The following is a 17,400-nucleotide window of genomic DNA, read 5'->3' on the forward strand; positions in this document are numbered from 1 at the left end:
AGGGACATGTCCCTTATCAGGAGACAATATTGACCGGGTAATGTAACCTTATGATAGTAATGCTAGATCGCAGTGGTAGAGACGTACCAGATAGATACATCTACTGATGGTACAATCTGGATCACTTATCAGGAGAACAAAATTGACAGGGTAATGTAGCATTAGTGATAGTATGCTAGATCAGTGTGTAGAGACGTACCAGATAAATACATCTACTGATGGTACAATATGGATCACTTATCAGGAGAACAATATTGACAGGGTAATGTAGCATTAGTGATAGTATGCTAGATCAGTGTGTAGAGACGTAACAGATAGATACATCTACTGATGGTACAATATGGACCACTTATCAGGAAAACAATATTGACAGGGTATTGTAGCATTAGTGATGGTATGATAAATCGGTGGGTAGAGACGTACCAGATAGATACATCTACTGATGGTACAACATGGACCACTGTACTTGAAATTCCGCATTAAATGAAGAATATTGATGCGGACCTATTGATAATTCAATTCACAGGTATTTTGGGGCAATTTTGATCGTTCAACGGTGGTACGCCAAGTTCTTTTCCATGGCACTGTTACAAGATACATACGTATCATACCCAAGACACACCAGACTACACCTTGCTTGAGGACAGAGATCTATGGATATCAAGTAAATCAAAGTAAGTTGAGCTAAAACTGTAAACATAATGCGTTCACGAATGTTCAAGTATCTAAGTATATATCCAGCACGAATAAAAGAAACGTCTGCGCATGCGCGTACTTCGTACGCAAATTAGTCGAATACTCTTCTTCCTATTTTAAAAATATGCAAATTATACTTTCAAACTTGTCTATTAACAAAAGGACTTTATAAAACGTCAAGGCTAACATTCAAATGCTGAAACTTAAAGCTAATTATCACCTGTTGGTTTTACTAATATCTCTTGATGGGTTGCAAGCATGCCCAAGAGAGTTAAAAGACAAAAGAATCGCGACCATTGTGGTGCCGTCGTTAAATTGCACCAATCTATCGTTCTCTCGAGGCCGCGATGACGTAACGTTTAAACGAAGGATAGTATGTAACTTGCTAATAAAAAATATTTTTTAAAATTTAATTCATATATTTTCATGTAAAGTTGCTGTTTCGACAAGCAGTAAACCTTTGTCAAGCAGAGTAGCTTTTTTTTTAAGATATAAATTTTGACACTTATTTAAATAAGTATTTCAAATCTTTCATCCACGTTTACAGCTTGTTCAAGTTACAGCTTGGGCATACCAAGCCCTAAACTCATTCTCAACCACAGGATTTCAACAACATCATATTACAATAGCGAGCACCAACCTTCTATGGGAAGACTTGGCTCAGATTCAGCATGGGGGCCAGAAAAACAAAAAGGTGATGACTACCTCCAGATTGATGTTGGTGCTGTGTCGTACATGTGTTCTATAGCAAGCCAAGGCAATGGGAATAATAAATTACACGAGTGGGTCACGAAGTATGAGGTGTTATATTCTACAACCAATAACCAGTATGTAACATACAGCGAGAATGGGACAGACAAGGTAAAATGCATTTTTTTTTTGTCTATTAAAAAACTTGAGCTGCTACGATATTTTATTTTGTTAGGTTTTTTAGCTTGTTTCAATAACCCTCACAATTTCCACTAAGACGTCTGCGTTTTAGGCTTCTTGCCAGTGAATGGCTCTTTCTTGGTGTTGCAAGGCACCTGAGGCTTGACGACAACAATACAATAGCCAAGGATATAATGAATTTGAAGCTAAACAATACCATGCCAAAACAAATCCCTGAAGAAGAACAATAAATCTTGCTATACCAAGGAAGACCCTAGACTGATTCCATAAGTCTGTCCCAGATCGCTTTCTGTCCTTTTTTTTTTTTTTTTTAACCAATCAAAGTTCATTAGTTTTAGCTTTACCGTTTGCCAGAATTGATACTTTCATTGATATCGATTTCAAAAATTGCTTTGTTGCAACGGAAATGCGACGTGTGAAATGTAATTGTGGTGTCTCCGTTTTTCTCAATTTTTTTCCAGGAATTTCCAGGAAATACAGATCAATCAACAATTGTTACCAATTCAATAAAGAATCCATTCAAAGCGAAGTTTATTCGTATTCTACCGAAGGACTTCAATAGATGGAAAAGTATAAGAGTTGATTTTAAAGGACTCTCAGCAGGTACAACAGACATCAATTTTATACTCTTGCCTTGCCTTGCCTTGCCTTGCCTTGCCTTGCCTTGCCTTGCCTTGCCTTGCCTTGCCTTGCCTTTCTTACCTCTAATGCAACATTTTTTCTCTTTCGACAATAATCCCAGCCTGTGGCACATCATTGGGTCTCGAGAATTCCCACATACCGGACTCCCACATCACCTCCTCTTCCTCATTGGATAATTCCCATACTGCATCTCATGGTCGCCTGTACGGTAGCTCCTCATGGTGCAGCTCCTCTTCATCCAATACCGAGTACATCCAGGTCGATCTTGGAGAGGTCAAGACAGTAACAGGTATAGCAACACAAGGAGACAAAGATTTGGACAAGTGGGTAACGTCATACAAGATGGGCTACAGCTTTGATAGTAGACATTGGGACGAGTACGAAGAAGGGAAACTTGTCAAGGTAAAAATGCTTTATGATCAAAGCAACTGATTTGTTTGACTCATGCGTGTCAATTTAAGCTAATTTTCACTAGCGCGTCAATCTTGGCTCTATGTATTATCCACCCAAATGCAAATAGTTATAGACCTAATTGAAAAAACGTTGTCGAGTTCAGAAAAGGTTATATCATCAAAGCTAATACCAAAGGGGAGCATGGGAAGACAAACAATTATGCTAATTTTATGCGTATTGCAGTTTTCCCTTCCTGTGCACATTTTATACATCATAGCTTTGGCATGTTGTTAATCTAGGTCGACCGACTTTGCTCTACTGTGCATTTTTAGTTGTCTATATGCAAATACAATATACATTTCAGAGTACTCAAAATCCTTGTCGGTCTTAGCTTCGATGATATGACCTTCTCGAACCCGACTACGTTTTTTCAATTAGGTGTATTTCAATGGCGACTGTATTATTATACCTCTGGGGTCTCGGCTTCGATTCCTGGACTTGACATCACAGAATGAGAAGAGGTTGTTAGGTCTCTTTCTTGATTCGAGGGTTTTTGTCTAAATTCTCCAGGTTTTTCTCCCTCCGCAAAAACCCAGTACGCTTAATTCCAATTTGAATCCGATTACATCAATAGAGTTTTGCATCATCATGTGCGCACGCCCATAATACAGCTTGGGCTGCCTGTGGTTAGATGGCAGAACAATAAAATCCTTTTGCTCCTGAGAATTGAATTCTTTCTCATGTAAAACGATTGTATTGTTCCTGCCATCTAACATGGTTGCCGTCACGTGATGGTGCAAAACCTCTGTAATGCTAATGTCAGCTTCAAATCTCCTTCCTTCTTAGGTGTTCAATGGAAACAAAAATAGAACTGACGTCATACTTAACTGGCTAAGCCATCCAACAGCAGCTCGTTACGTCAAAATATTTCCTCAGAGCAGTAGCGGTGGAGTCTGTCTAAGACTCGACCTTTATGGATGCACCTTCTGTGAGTAAACACTAGAGTAGTTAAATCTTTCATTTACTACATATTGCAGCTCTATATAATAGATACTTAGTTAAATAAAGCTTTATTATTATTATTATTATTATTATTATTATTATTATTATTATTATTATTATGGCAAGTTTTATTTGTCTGTATATATCATGTTTACAATGAGCAGCGGACTAAGTCTAGGCTGGTTAAGTTCATCATTTTTTACAATCCTTTCTTCAGTTGATGCATATTCATAGAACTTCTTGACTATATTAACGTTCTGGCTTAAAATCCATTTCTGGCATCGTTCTATAAGAAAGTTCACTTCCCTGTCTGTATTTGTAATTGTTCTTAGGTCCTTTCTTAGCTGTTCGTGATGTCCTGCGAGAAAGTCAAACACTATGTTAATCTGATTTACACTTGAGCTTTTGCACTCTTTTTTGATTATTATTATTATTATTATTATTATTATCATAAATAATAAGCTAAATAAAGGGCAGTGTTGCTGCAATCCAGCCTATCGCTGGATTTTAATCAGTTGACAAAAGTCTTTGAATCTCATTGCCTGCTCCAAACGGTGGTGAGACACTGATCACTATGTGCTGTCAGACAGAAAGAATTCTATTTGAAAACTTGTGATTCAGCTGATGAACATTTACGAAAGAAAGAATTTCTATGTCGTACACGGTAATTAGCCTCGATTTCGTATGGAATAGTTATTCTGAACATTCATGCGTTCCATTGAAGGTTCGTGGAATTTTGTAGTGTTTTTGTATTGCCAAGGCGGTGCATTCCTTACTTTACCGTTGGTAGTTGTGAACATTTTATTGTACACTGAACACAGCGGTATTTGACTAATTTGATATCAAATTTAATTCCAAGGGCTTTTGCCCGGAATAACCTCGTTCCCAAAGCACTTTAACTTATCTATATTTCTATATCTTCATGTATTTCATAAGTGCTACGCGCGGTCCACATATTCTCATCTTTGATAACATCTATTTCACCCCGGCCTGCTCTCAGTAGCTCAGCTGGTAGAGCATAGGTAGTACAATCTCGTCGGTCGGAGGACGTGGGTTCGATTCCCAGCGAGGTCGGAAATTAATTTTTCCGAATTTAATTCCAAGGACTTTCGCCCGGAATAACCTCGTTCCCAAGCACTATAACTTATCTATATTTCTATAATTTGATATCGGTCTATTGCGCATGCGAGTAATATACATTTTTGATCACATTTTAAAAACTTGCTTTTAGATACCCCTAAAAGTCCAAGTACTCCAGTCACTGCAGACAAGAGATCAGCCTCACTGAGATGGACCAACATCCGAACTAACCAGGGGACTGCAGACTCGTTCTCGATAGTAGTGAGCGATACAAATGGGACGAGCCGGACAATTATTGTTCCAAACCAACCAACAACCTCAAAGGAGATTACAAATTTAAAGCCTTATACAAACTATGAAGCTAAGATCATTGGTGTAAAGAACGACGGGCAACCTTTATGGCAAAGTACCTCAAGATTCCAAACGCTCATTGCAGGTTAGCTTGAGGGCCTCAAAGCCAGTATTTGACCCAACGTTTAACTAAGCTTTGACTCCAAATTTAGCCAACATTTGACCCAAAATTCGACCAAACATTTAAACCCAACATTTGAGCCCAACATGTGACCCAACATTTAAACCAACATTTGAATCAACATTCGAACCAGCATTTGAACGATCTTATAGTGAGTCATTAAACCGATGACGGACGATGGATATCGTTCGAAATATCTTACTCAAAAAACTTCTAGTCATTCTTTTCGTATATGAATTATTTTCTTTTCCAGAACCGGAGGCAAGTCCTACCATAGAGACGTTGACTGCACTATCATCACAAAGCATCAGAGTGACAATTAAGGTTAAAAAATAGTGATAATATCAAGATACTATACTATTTGGAGCGTTTGCCATTATACTGAAGCAAGGACTCCAAGTATTACCAAATTTATTATAAAAACGAATTCTTAAAATTTACAGAAAATAAATATAAAAAGCTCTTTAATTCTCCAATGTCTATTTTGCAATAAACTTCTGCTCTGCTCTGCTCTGCTCTGCTCTGCTCTGCTCTGCTCTGCTCTGCTCTGCTCTGCTCTGCTCTGCTCTGCTCTGCTCTGCTCTGCTCTGCTCTGCTCTGCTCTGCTCTGCTCTGCTCTGCTCTGCTCTGCTCTGCTCTGCTCTGCTCTGCTCTGCTCTGCTCTGCTCTGCTCTGCTCTGTTCTGTTCTGTTCTGTTCTGTTCTGTTCTGTTCTGTTCTGTTCTGTTCTGTTCTGTTCTGTTCTGTGCAAACCGAGAATTAAAAACTAAAAGTCGTTCCTTTTAACCTGGTTCAATTTCCATTCCCAACTATTTTTTCTTAGTTCACGCAAACAGACAAGTTAAATGGGCCACTGGCGGGATACAGAATTTTGTATCGACCCGAAGGAGGAGAAGAGAAGCACACGGATGTAGGTATCGTTACCATGGTAACGTTGACGAACCTTAAAAAGTACACAGCCTACAGTATATCAGTGGCTGTAAAGAACACTATGTTTATTGGTCTTGCTAGTGTCACAAAGCAGAAGAAAACACTAGAAGATGGTAAGAATCGAATCGAACTCGAGGCGTAGCCAAGAGTTTGTATATCGGATACAACACGGACACGAACACTAATACGAATATATTACTTGTCAAACGTCTAGGTTAGTTCCCTTGTGTTTCACTAAAATTTCCAAAATTAAAGAGGAATTTGGCCAAGAAAATCCAACTTAAAGTTAATGCAAATGAACACAATTTTGCAGTTGTAAGGCACGCGGGGATCGGAAGAATACGAGAGAAGTGTTAGAAGAAGCATCTCAATTTGGAGGACAAAACAAAACAATTTCAACCTCCTGAGAATTTGAACCTGTTATTGATCCTCCAAATTGAGCTGCTATCCTTCTGCTATCCAACGTAGTGCAAGGGTTCTATTGGCAGAACACAAAGAAGTGTTAGGAGAATTACGACTCGTAGCGGAACACTTCTCGATTGTTCTGCCAATCTCCAAATGCTTCATATCTGCATACCGCACAGCACAGCAACCATTTTTTTTATTTCTTTAAAGCAATACAAATTACAACAGCCGTTATTTTGGATGCGAATGGACGAATCAGTATACAGTGTGCTGTGTGGTCTCATAAAGCACGCGCTCCCAACCAACCAGAACGCGAGATTTGTGACATTTATTTTAGGATGATTTGGAACCAAAACGTATATTGGGATCGTCATTGATTTTGCAATTCTTATGTATTTTGCATCATTGCTCCAGTTTCGAATTCTCTTTGCTCTGCCTTAGTCTCGGTTGTGTGTTCAATTCAACCAAAACCCATGGCATTTTAATCAACTCGTGTTGTTTCGTAGTAGGTACATTCTCTATAGCAGTTTTTGTATGACTGTGAAAAGCTCACGGCACGAACACGGTAGTGACACGGCAAGGGATACGCCAGACCAATCACATTGCACTGGAATTTATTTTTTATCCAATCAAATACCCGGAACATGGCATGAACACGGCGTGGACACGGTCACGCTTAGGTCACGGCAATGCTAGTCCAATCACATTGTGCGGGGAAACAAATCAGCCAATTAAAATTCTAGAAAGCATCACGGTCACGGCACGGCACGCTTACGGCATTGACCATTTCACAGTCAAGCGATAACTGCTCTACTATACAATGGACCTTGATAAAAGAAAAGAACACATATGTACTGTGCAAAGGCGGACTTGAAATGGGAGAATTAAACTTGATGAAAAATATACTGCGCATGTCAGGGGATTTTCAAAGAAGTAAATCAGGAAACCTAGAGGATTTTTCTGAGTTTGATTACCAAAATGCATTGTTGTACAACTTGGGTGCAAACAACGGCAGAGTACTCGTGAAAACAAGATTCAAAACTGCATAACCTATGTATGATAATATTTCTATCAATTTCTTTCAGTTCCTGAAATTGGTCCCGAAAACACACAAGCAAAGAAAGTAAATGCTACAACATGCCTCGTTACCTGGCAACTGTTAACAGACAAGCAAAGTAATGGCGTCGTCACTAAATACGAGATCATCTGGCATCTTGATACAAACAGCCCTCAATCAAATGCTTTTTGTCAAAACGTCTTAACAGCTTCGACAAAGGAATCCAAGTTTATGATAGATAAGCTCAAGCCAAATGAAAAATACACTGTTCGTGTTAGAGGATATACCAGTGTTGGACCAGGACCGAACAGCACTGTTAGCTTTTTAACAAGTGAGTGCGCATGCGTGCAGAATGCGTTGCATCATGGCCCTGCTTAAGGAAATGCTTTAGTACATACAGTCAATTCAAAAAATGTAGTCGTCGACCAATTCAAGCCTACGCGACTGGACCGAAAGGAAATATGGGTAGTAATCATTGAAGCCGAGATGACTCCATAATTTTATCTGATTAGTTATGCCTGGTTTACAGCACGAACCTTCTTAGGCGAGCGGGAAGTGTTGAAGGAGACGTTTTTTTAATGCCTTCATATTTTCGAAACTGAATCATTACTACTTTGTTTTTCTTTCCCTAAACCAAAAGACATGCATTTGATGGATTGTTTCTCACCATTATTATCTTATTACTAGCGGGAACAATTAATTCAGAACGAATATTTAACCGCTTCAGTGATTTTTACCCATATTCCTTTCGGTCCAGTCGCGTAGGCTTGAGCTGGTCGACGACAACGTTTTTTGAATTGACTGTATAAAGTGTTGCTTTTGCATCATGAAAAGTGATAGGAAACCTTAATGGACCCTTTGTTAAAATTGTTTTGAACGCGAGGCTAACAAAGAAATTACACTTTTTTTCGATGGAATTGGCAGTATCATTTTTTTTCGTATTTCCATGTTAGCCTCGCATCCACGATACGTTTGAGAAGGGTCCATTGTAGTGTTAATTTTTCAAATTTAGTATTTCATTTTTTGATGTATAAAATTTCAACTGACTGATGAAGCGTTACTTAAAATACATAAAATGCATAATATACATAAACACACCTTTCCCAAATTCGCTTGACTGATCACAAAACAATGGTTTCAGATCGATGTTGGACTTGATGAATAAAAGAATCAAGTCTCGATTTCAAACCAATGTTTCGTGGTCATCCAAGCGAATTCGGACATGTCTATTCATTCGATTTCTATAGTTCTACCTTTAAAGTGAACATAAACCCTTCGACAATACTTTCAGTACTAGTTCTACATGAAGTAAATAGTTGATTGGGAAAATATTTCTTGATTTGAGTGATGCGTCTCTAAGTCATGAAGGTTTATACTTCCAATATGTTAATGATGGTGACGTCAGGTAAGGTATTTGAGTGTTTTTGTTGTAACTAGTAATACTAAATGCTGGCCATCTTGATAATAAAAATTGAAAATAGCTTTCATGTAAACCATGAGTAAAATAATGGTGCTTTTTAAATACTGTGTCTATGAACCAGTTCGATTTTGTATATTTAATTAAGCCTTAATAGACGTCACACTCATTAGCATATTGGAAGTATAAACCCTCATAACTTAGAAACGCATCACTCAAATCAAGAAATATTTTACCATTCAACTATTTACTTCATGTAGAATCAGTACTGAATGTATTGTTGAAGGGTTCATGTGCACTTTAAACAAAGAAATGTTACTCTAGTCTGCTGTACGTTATGAGAAAAGATCGTAAGAACTAGGTCTATGGGAAGTTGAATAATCTTAGTTTAAAGTAGCAAACTTTCGCAAATTACTTTAAGTAACTAGAGCAGTTTTCGTATTACTGTGAAAAGCTCAGTGCCTTATGCGTGCTTTGCCGTGACCGCGATGTTTTCTAGAACTTTTAATTGTCCTATTGTTTTCTCGCGCAATCTGATTGGCCTGGAAATAGCGTGACCTTTGCGTGACCGTGTCCGCACCATATTGGTGCCGTGTTTCGGGTATTTGATTGGACGCAGGGTTAATTCTCGCGCAAAATAATTGGTCTGGCGTATGCTTGAGGAAATTGGTTAAGTCTGTTTTAGCTGACTTGAGCTGATCTATTCCAACAACTTATATTTTTCTTCGTTTAAGATACGAGTAAAACAAAATCATCCACTTCGTCTTTGTGCACTTCAGAAGGTAACGCCATAACACTTGGCTGCCTGACGAGTAACGAACAGACAGGCTCAGTAAGATTTACTTGGACAAAAAACGATGTAGTGGTTGATGATGATTCTGCTTCAAAGATCGAAGGAAATAAACTAGTTTTGAAATCTGTGAAGGATGAAGACTTTGGCACCTATGTGTGCAATGCTACTAATAGTGAGGGGACTGTTACTTTCACGACGAGCAGATATGAAGTGAAGGAATGTTCTGCCGCAGGTGACCCAAGGCAGCAAGAACCAAACCCAACAATGAATGGTAATGAGATTCAGGGTTTTATTCGTAAAATAAACCTCGTAACCTCGGGCGTTATGTTTTGGCATTTCAAACCACTTGTCGTTATTTCAAGAATAAGATTCTTCGTTTGAGCTGCATCCATATTCGTGTTTCTTTTCATGTGCAACCTTTAAACAAAGAAATGATACTCTAGGGAATGACATGATGTCTGAAATGGGGAAACAGTATGCCCAAGGTAAAGGTGTGTATTGGAATAGATATATGAAATAATCGACCAATTCTTTCTTTTATCAACAGTAATGTATTTCATACTTCCTTTGCTATCGATTATCGTTGTTATGGTGATATGCATCGTATACCTGATTTTTCGATTACGAAAAAATAGAGTAAATAATGAAGGGCAAAACGTAATGGCTGACGGCAATGACAACCAAGCACTCGAGAGTGACGTCATCCAGTCAAGCAGTGGCGTCGTAACTAACCCTCTCAAACCATCAGAGCAAGTGATCCAAGATGAGAGTCAAAGTGTACAACATTACGCGCAATTAGGCCAAACGCCAGACGGTACTAGTACTGTTTATGAGACGTTAGACGACGCTGCGAGGGCAGCGAAAGAGGAAGCGAATAAGGAAACAAAAACGACAGAGTACATGGAGCTGAAAACCATGAAACAGCCTGCGTATGAATCATTACATCGCGGTGAAGAAAGCCAAGCTCCTGCCCAACACTATGAAAAAATACCAGGGTATGAGAATCTGGCAAAGAAAAGCAGCTACGCTTAGAGCGCGTTGTTAATTGTCGATCGAAACCTAGCTGTTCAAAAGTATTCTGTCTTTTTCCATAAAAACGTAGTGGTTCGAAGAAATATGATTATAGACTGCGTTGCTTGGTGGTCAGCGGTGTTTCGACTCTCTCTTCTCAACTCCGCAAACCGCCAAGAAACGCGGGCTAACTGAAATGAAGTGTAATCCTAGACGTCTTAGTTTTCGGTTTTCGACTCAAAAAAAGTGAAATACAAGATACTTTGGACAGGGCTACGAGTAGGAAACCTACGGATGACGTCAAAAGCAAAAATGCGCATCTGCTTTAAGCTAATTTGCATTATTTTAAAAATAGTTTCACGCCGTTCATTAATCCGTTTTCAGTGAAAAATGTATTACAAGAAACGTGAAAACAGTTTAGTATTTTTTTTTACCGTATAAAAATATCAAGCGATATTACACAGATTGTCAGATTTTATGCATTGTGCTCACTATTTGGCCTCTTTGAAAGCGTGTGAACCTACATAACTATTCTTCGATTGCACGTTACGTCATCGCGGCCTCTAACGCCACAAACAATGGCCGCAATGCTTTTGTCTTTTAACTCTCTTGGGAATGCTTGCAACCCATCAGTTATCTGTAAAGGTAAGGGCGGATCCAGGGGGGGGGGGGATGCAAAGGCGGCGTAAAGTTGCCCATCAGCAGGGGAAAAAAACAAACAAAACTGAAGAATTAGATGCTTTTTTATTTGTTTTCCGTTGTGCTGACGGAAGGAACTCAAAAAGCAACCCCCCCCCCCCCCCCCCACCTAAGATTTTGGCTGGATCCGCCCTTGAAAGGTCACAACAGAGATTGAAATATTTTTGCTTTGTTTTAAAAGCTGAATATTAAATTATAATAAATTTTCATTCTTTCGCTGACAATAATTATACTAAAACAAATTGGTGAATTCGGTTTTCGCACGATATCATATATTATCAACATAGCCTCGGTTTTGATAATTCACGGTATCAAACTCAACCTCACTCCATAATTAAATGCCGCGCCAAAAAAAAAAAAAAAAAGAATCTTTTTATTAAACAAATAACAAAGTGTTATGCAAAGATTCTTAAATGCTTCCTATTTACTATTTTTTCGAGAACGAAAATTGCTACGTTGATACAGCTATGCATTTGAAATTGAAATTTATATAATTCTCTCAGAGAGCCGGCTTTTTACAAATATATTTTTAAGTCGCATACCATAAAATATCCCATAATGCACTTGTATTTTCGAGTATACACAGGAGTCTTCACTGGCACGAGAGGAATATACAAGAAAACACAAACAAAAAGTGGAATATTGGTGCGCCAAAAGAAAGCATTGGATATAAATCTTTTCCCAAACCATTGAAAATACGCCTAGACCGCAAAGCCAGATTGCAAGGAATCAGTTGAAATACACTCACCAATACGTCTGAAATAAAAATAGACACGGCTGCCGTTTTGGTTGAAATCCAAGAGACTTATGACAAATCTTTTTTTCAACTCAACCAAGATGGCGGCTATGAAAACAGACAATAAATATACCGCGCGCCTACTTTCCTGCATTCTTATTGGCTGTTTAATCATGGATCTTAAAATCCATGGCAGTATTTACAGTGGTATGGGATGCAAATGATTATTCAGGCTTTATTCGAACAAAATAATGCATAATATAAGGCATTTTTTGCCGAATTTGTTTTGAAGAAATAGTCATGAAAATGACTTGTATGAGTTGAATTGCGAGGTCAAATAAAGGCTTTTCAGATAAAGGGCAAAGGTCAAGTATTAGTGTGAAAGAAACTATCTAACGTTGGGATACTTTTGAAATAAGCTAGACGAGCGCGAAGGAAAAGAGGGACGGGAGGAGAGGGAGAGGGAGAGGGACTAATATGTGCCATGTGCATCGTCGTGTCACCTAATCATTGTTGAGTTTTTATCTGCTTTATCTTTGCTAATTTTCGCCCCTTTTGCGTACCGCTTTGTTTTGTGCTCTATTTATTAATTTAGTGTTTCATATATGTGTATTTATTTCTTTTTATTTCTTTTATGTAAGAACTGCTAGCGCGTAATGGACCACAGGAAGCCCAATCTGAAGTTAAGACGCAGACAAATGGATTGAGATCGCATACGGAACCAAATATTGAGATCGCATAAGGAACCAAATGAAAACGCAGAGCAATTTTTAAAATTCAGTTAAGATTTTTTGGACTTCCAATTGATTTATTATCTACTTTATTATCTCCCATACATTCTTTGTATTTCATGCACAACATATATATTGATGGGTTCCCTGTGCAGTCGAAAGGGATGGCAACTTAGCTTTAAGAACGAAGCAAATAGCAAAGATGGCGTACAGAACTGCATTCAAACCCTTTCATAAAACGAAGTACTGCACTAAAACAGAGCAAAGCAGGTCCATTAAAAACAGGCAAGGACAAACAGTGAGATGATCAACAATGACTTACCAAGTTTTAAATGATTTTGGAACCATTTAAGAAGACATTTTAAGCAATTTGAATTAAGGGAAACTTTAACTTTCGGAACTTTTGAAAGATGTACTGAGCTACAAATAATTGTACGACTTCTACGTTGCTACGTAAAAGAATCACGAATCATGCTAGGGCAAGATGAGGTATGTAAGAGTGGTTTGGGAGATTGAACAATAATATTATCAAGAGTTAAGACAAAGTTTAATTAAATCCCAGGTTGTATCGTCGTGTACGGGAATTGTCAGGGGAATTCTATTCAAATTCAAATTTCAAGTAATCGGCTAGTAATCGTACCCTACGATAGCATAAATTAAACTATAATAAATATTTATGTGCACGCGCTGATGATACATCCTTTAAATATGACTAAAAAATGAGACCACCCAACCGAATTCACTTCGTGGTCTAGGGGTTAGGGTTAGGGTTAGGGTTGGGGTTGGCATTGTAATAGTTCTTTGGTGCCGAAGGTACCGAGTTCGATTCTTGGTGTCTTCACTTAATTTTCTAAACCAAAATTTCTAAGTCCCACTCGTGTGTTCGGAAACCTATGACGTACTTCGTTAATCCGTACACGACGATAGTACCAAATCCCAAAGTTCAATTTAAATTTTCGACAACTTATTTCTATTTCTGGACACAACCTCTTCATTATTAATTATAATCTCATGTCATTTAATTTCTTTTGAGCCGATGACTCTCTCAATTTTCTTTCAATTTAATTCTTTGTATACACTTATTTCAATAAAATTAGTGACTAAATAACCTAGAAAGCTGAGATCACCGAGGATCATGGGAAACTTTTAATATCAAGCAAGTCAAGCTTTTGATATAATTTGCAGCTTGAGGATGCTCAGAAGAGGTGAGACTGTAACTGGTAAAAGATCTAAAATCCATCAACAGTTATTAAAGCGGTTGAAACATGTAAAATGTAACTACCCAAAATCCTTGTTGGTCTCAGCTTTGTAGCTTTTCAGGCGACAAACTTTATTGAAATAAGTGTATATTTGTTTAAGATTAAGTCATTATTGTCGGGGCTTGAAAACATAACTGATTATTTAGTCATTTTAGATAGAAGATTCATATGAGTTAAGATCCTCACACCACACCCAGCGAAGAACCCGTAAGATGGCGTGTTACAACTATTTATGACTGACGTATTTCTTTTTTATAGAAGGAAAAAAACTAGCGCGAAAAATGGTTCCCTATTTTGTCACACATTCACTTACACACACCTCTATGTGCACGACTCTCAACTCATTATTTACAACATTCAACTCTCGATCAACTCATATGTTGAATTTTATAGAAGGTGGAAAACCCGGAGAAAAGCCCCCGTGGCAAGGGAGAGAACTATTCATCAACCAAACTCAACTCAAAAACAAAATGAAACTCATGCTAAGAAAACTAAATAGATGTGGATTTTTTTCAAGAAGAGAACAACATATTGAAGAAACGTATGTATTACTTACTCTATTCACAATTGAGATTGATTATTCTATACCTTCAAAACTGTAAAATAATAGAGACTTTTAGCATCAAGCTTACTGCTAACCGCCAACGTGTATCCGCTAGGGATCAGGCCAAGAAACACGCCCGCTATTCAATATGGCGGCTTTTCCAGCGACAACTCCGTTATAACGCCTTGCTATATGTCGAAAATCTTGACGAAAAACGCCTGACGTCGAACTGTTGAGCGGTTTGCAGTACGTAGCATGAAAGTCGTGCTACAGGTCTCTAATTACACCAGTTTTACTATTAACTCTTATTAGCTATTTCGTATTCATTTTTTATTTTATAAATGACAACTTTCCTTCGACTAGGTTTACTTTATCTAGAAGTATTAATCTAGTGTGGCGCATAGCAACGGTAACTAATATTAATTCAGAGCCACAAGTTATAATATTATGCAATGTTCTTATCATGCAGAGGGCGTTTTTTTTCCTTTATCTTATTTCAAATTAATAACATTCTCATACCAAATTAATTGGAATTGGTACCTTAATCGTCGATGTATAATGGGATTCTATTTGCACTTTAAATGTAGAAAAATAGTTTTATATAAATATGAGATAATAATTTTGGAAGAGAAAGCTAAAAAATATTTTTTGAGAGATATTTTTTGATCAGAAAATTTGTTGCAAGTATGTGATACCCAACAAAACCAACAATACCAACTTATAACCATTAGACAGCAGATTTTTTATACGACAACTTCTCAAATTCATAGCATCGATAAATAATAAAAATGCTTTCAACTTAATCATGAATAATCACAAATAACTAGAACAGTTTTTAAATTTCTCAAATTCGTACCGTCGCTAAATAATAAAAATACTTTCAACTTTTTTGAAATAAATAATCACATATAAATCGACCAGTTTTTAAATTTCAGGATAATAAAATTTATTAACGAGTAACCATTGATAAAAACATTGAATTACCGCTTTTTCGTTTTGCTTCAAATCCTTTCACAAGAGTTGTACCAGGTTTTTTTTGTCCGCTATTTTGGCAAGTGTTTTTATTTGAATCGGAGTTAAAAATCCGTCGGTTGCTTTTCGAATTATCGGGCTCTTTCTGCTGTACTTGATGTTTGTTCTGGAAGGAGTTTTTCTTGCTTTGAGTAGCAATAGCAATGCTTGGACTTTTTGGAGGAACGGATGGAATTTCGGCTTTGCGATACTGAAATATCTGACTATGAATCGAATTAGATGGTATTTCTATATCAAAAGCTGTGAGTTCGCTATCTTCGGGAATATCACAAAGTCTACGGCTAGAGCTTATGGGACTCGATGAAGAGACGTGACCAAGATCTACTACATCAAATGTGAAGATATTACAGCTACTTGACTCGCTCTTTGGTGTGGTGATCAGTTGGTTTGAGCAAGAGAATGGAGATATCAGCCCATCGTCGACCATAAATGGCGAAAAACAGACTGGTGATAAGAGGAATGATGGAGAAAATGTCAATGTTGTTTTTGAAAGCATCAGGGTCTAGTTCGCATTCACTGCATTGTGAAGGAGGGACTATTTGGAGGTCGCATTCCAAGGACTTTGGAGTGGCGTTTCGTAGTCTTCGACGAAATAACGACTGATCGTCTACCGGGCCAATTTCCATGGCACCTTGAAAAGTCAGGGATTAGCAAATTAGATGAACTGTACAACAGTGTTCGTTTCATGGCCTGATAAAGAAATCAGACAGCGTTACCATAGTAACTTTCGTGTTAGCTAGAACGTCATTCAAATTTCGAGGCTTCGTCTGACGTCGATAGATGCACCTTAAAAAACAACTACAGTTCAAAGGTGACGAAAGGAAAACTGTTTTAGGATAAACTAATTAGTTGGAAAGTAGTACTAATATTACTACAATTACTGTAATTGTGAGGTATTAAGAATGAATAAAGAACAAAAGAAGACAAATATGGCAAAAACGGGTTTTTGATTTGGAGAATTTATTGAAAAATGAGCTTAAGGTAATTTTGGGCGTCGGCCTAAAGATTTGAGGTGGGGCCCTTGAGGCGGCGATAAGCAAGCTACTGCGTATGTCTAATCCAATCATTAGGGACCCACGCAACTGTATCACATGCAATAATTATTGCTATTATTTATCAATTATAATAATAACCGAAACGAATTGGGTGAGGTTATTCTTCCCGATATTCACTGAGCCTAAGATGAATCATTGTTTTACACAGGTGATTCTTTCAAAAAAAAAAAAAAAAAAGATAAATAAAATAAAAAAATAAACGACACATTTAAAATTAGGAACAGAATCAAAGCTGCTGGCCGCCATTTTGGATTATCGCTGGAGGTGATTTTTGTGTGATAATCTGAGTTTCTCGACCAATCAGCGCGCGAGATTTTCAATAATCACTTGTGTATTTATACTAACATGAGATAACATTTGTCATAATTATTAATATTCATCAATGTTAATTAATATTAATTTCATATATTTATTAATATATTAAATTATTCATTACATCGTATTTATAACATTTTAAAAATAAATCGACTTAGTATTTCCCTGACGAAAATAGTAAGAAAATTGGTACTGAGTGCACTGGGTTTTGCGGAATCTTTATTGGAGGTAATACAAAGAA

The 17,400-nt window shown here is 37.5% G+C and overlaps 1 protein-coding gene across 1 annotated transcript; it reads left to right on the forward strand.

Moving 5' to 3' along the window:
• Window positions 1-142: 142 nt before the first annotated feature.
• LOC148905740 (uncharacterized) lies at window positions 143-11,266 on the forward strand. Its single transcript, XM_089040437.1, has 12 exons — window positions 143-262; window positions 527-674; window positions 1,244-1,557; window positions 2,049-2,190; window positions 2,330-2,631; window positions 3,469-3,610; window positions 4,856-5,140; window positions 5,430-5,500; window positions 5,999-6,218; window positions 7,596-7,898; window positions 9,719-10,048; window positions 10,325-11,266. The coding sequence occupies exons 1-12, from the start codon at window positions 173-175 to the stop codon at window positions 10,807-10,809; spliced, it is 2,832 nt and encodes a 943-aa protein (XP_088896563.1). The 5' UTR covers window positions 143-172; the 3' UTR covers window positions 10,810-11,266.
• The last annotated feature ends 6,134 nt before the right edge of the window (window positions 11,267-17,400 follow it).

The sequence above is a fragment of the Actinia tenebrosa genome, unplaced genomic scaffold (assembly GCF_029948245.1).
Source record: "Actinia tenebrosa isolate PJP-AT-01 unplaced genomic scaffold, QUT_ActTen_1.0 PGA_scaffold7__59_contigs__length_16204524, whole genome shotgun sequence".
Lineage (NCBI taxonomy): Eukaryota > Metazoa > Cnidaria > Anthozoa > Actiniaria > Actiniidae > Actinia > Actinia tenebrosa.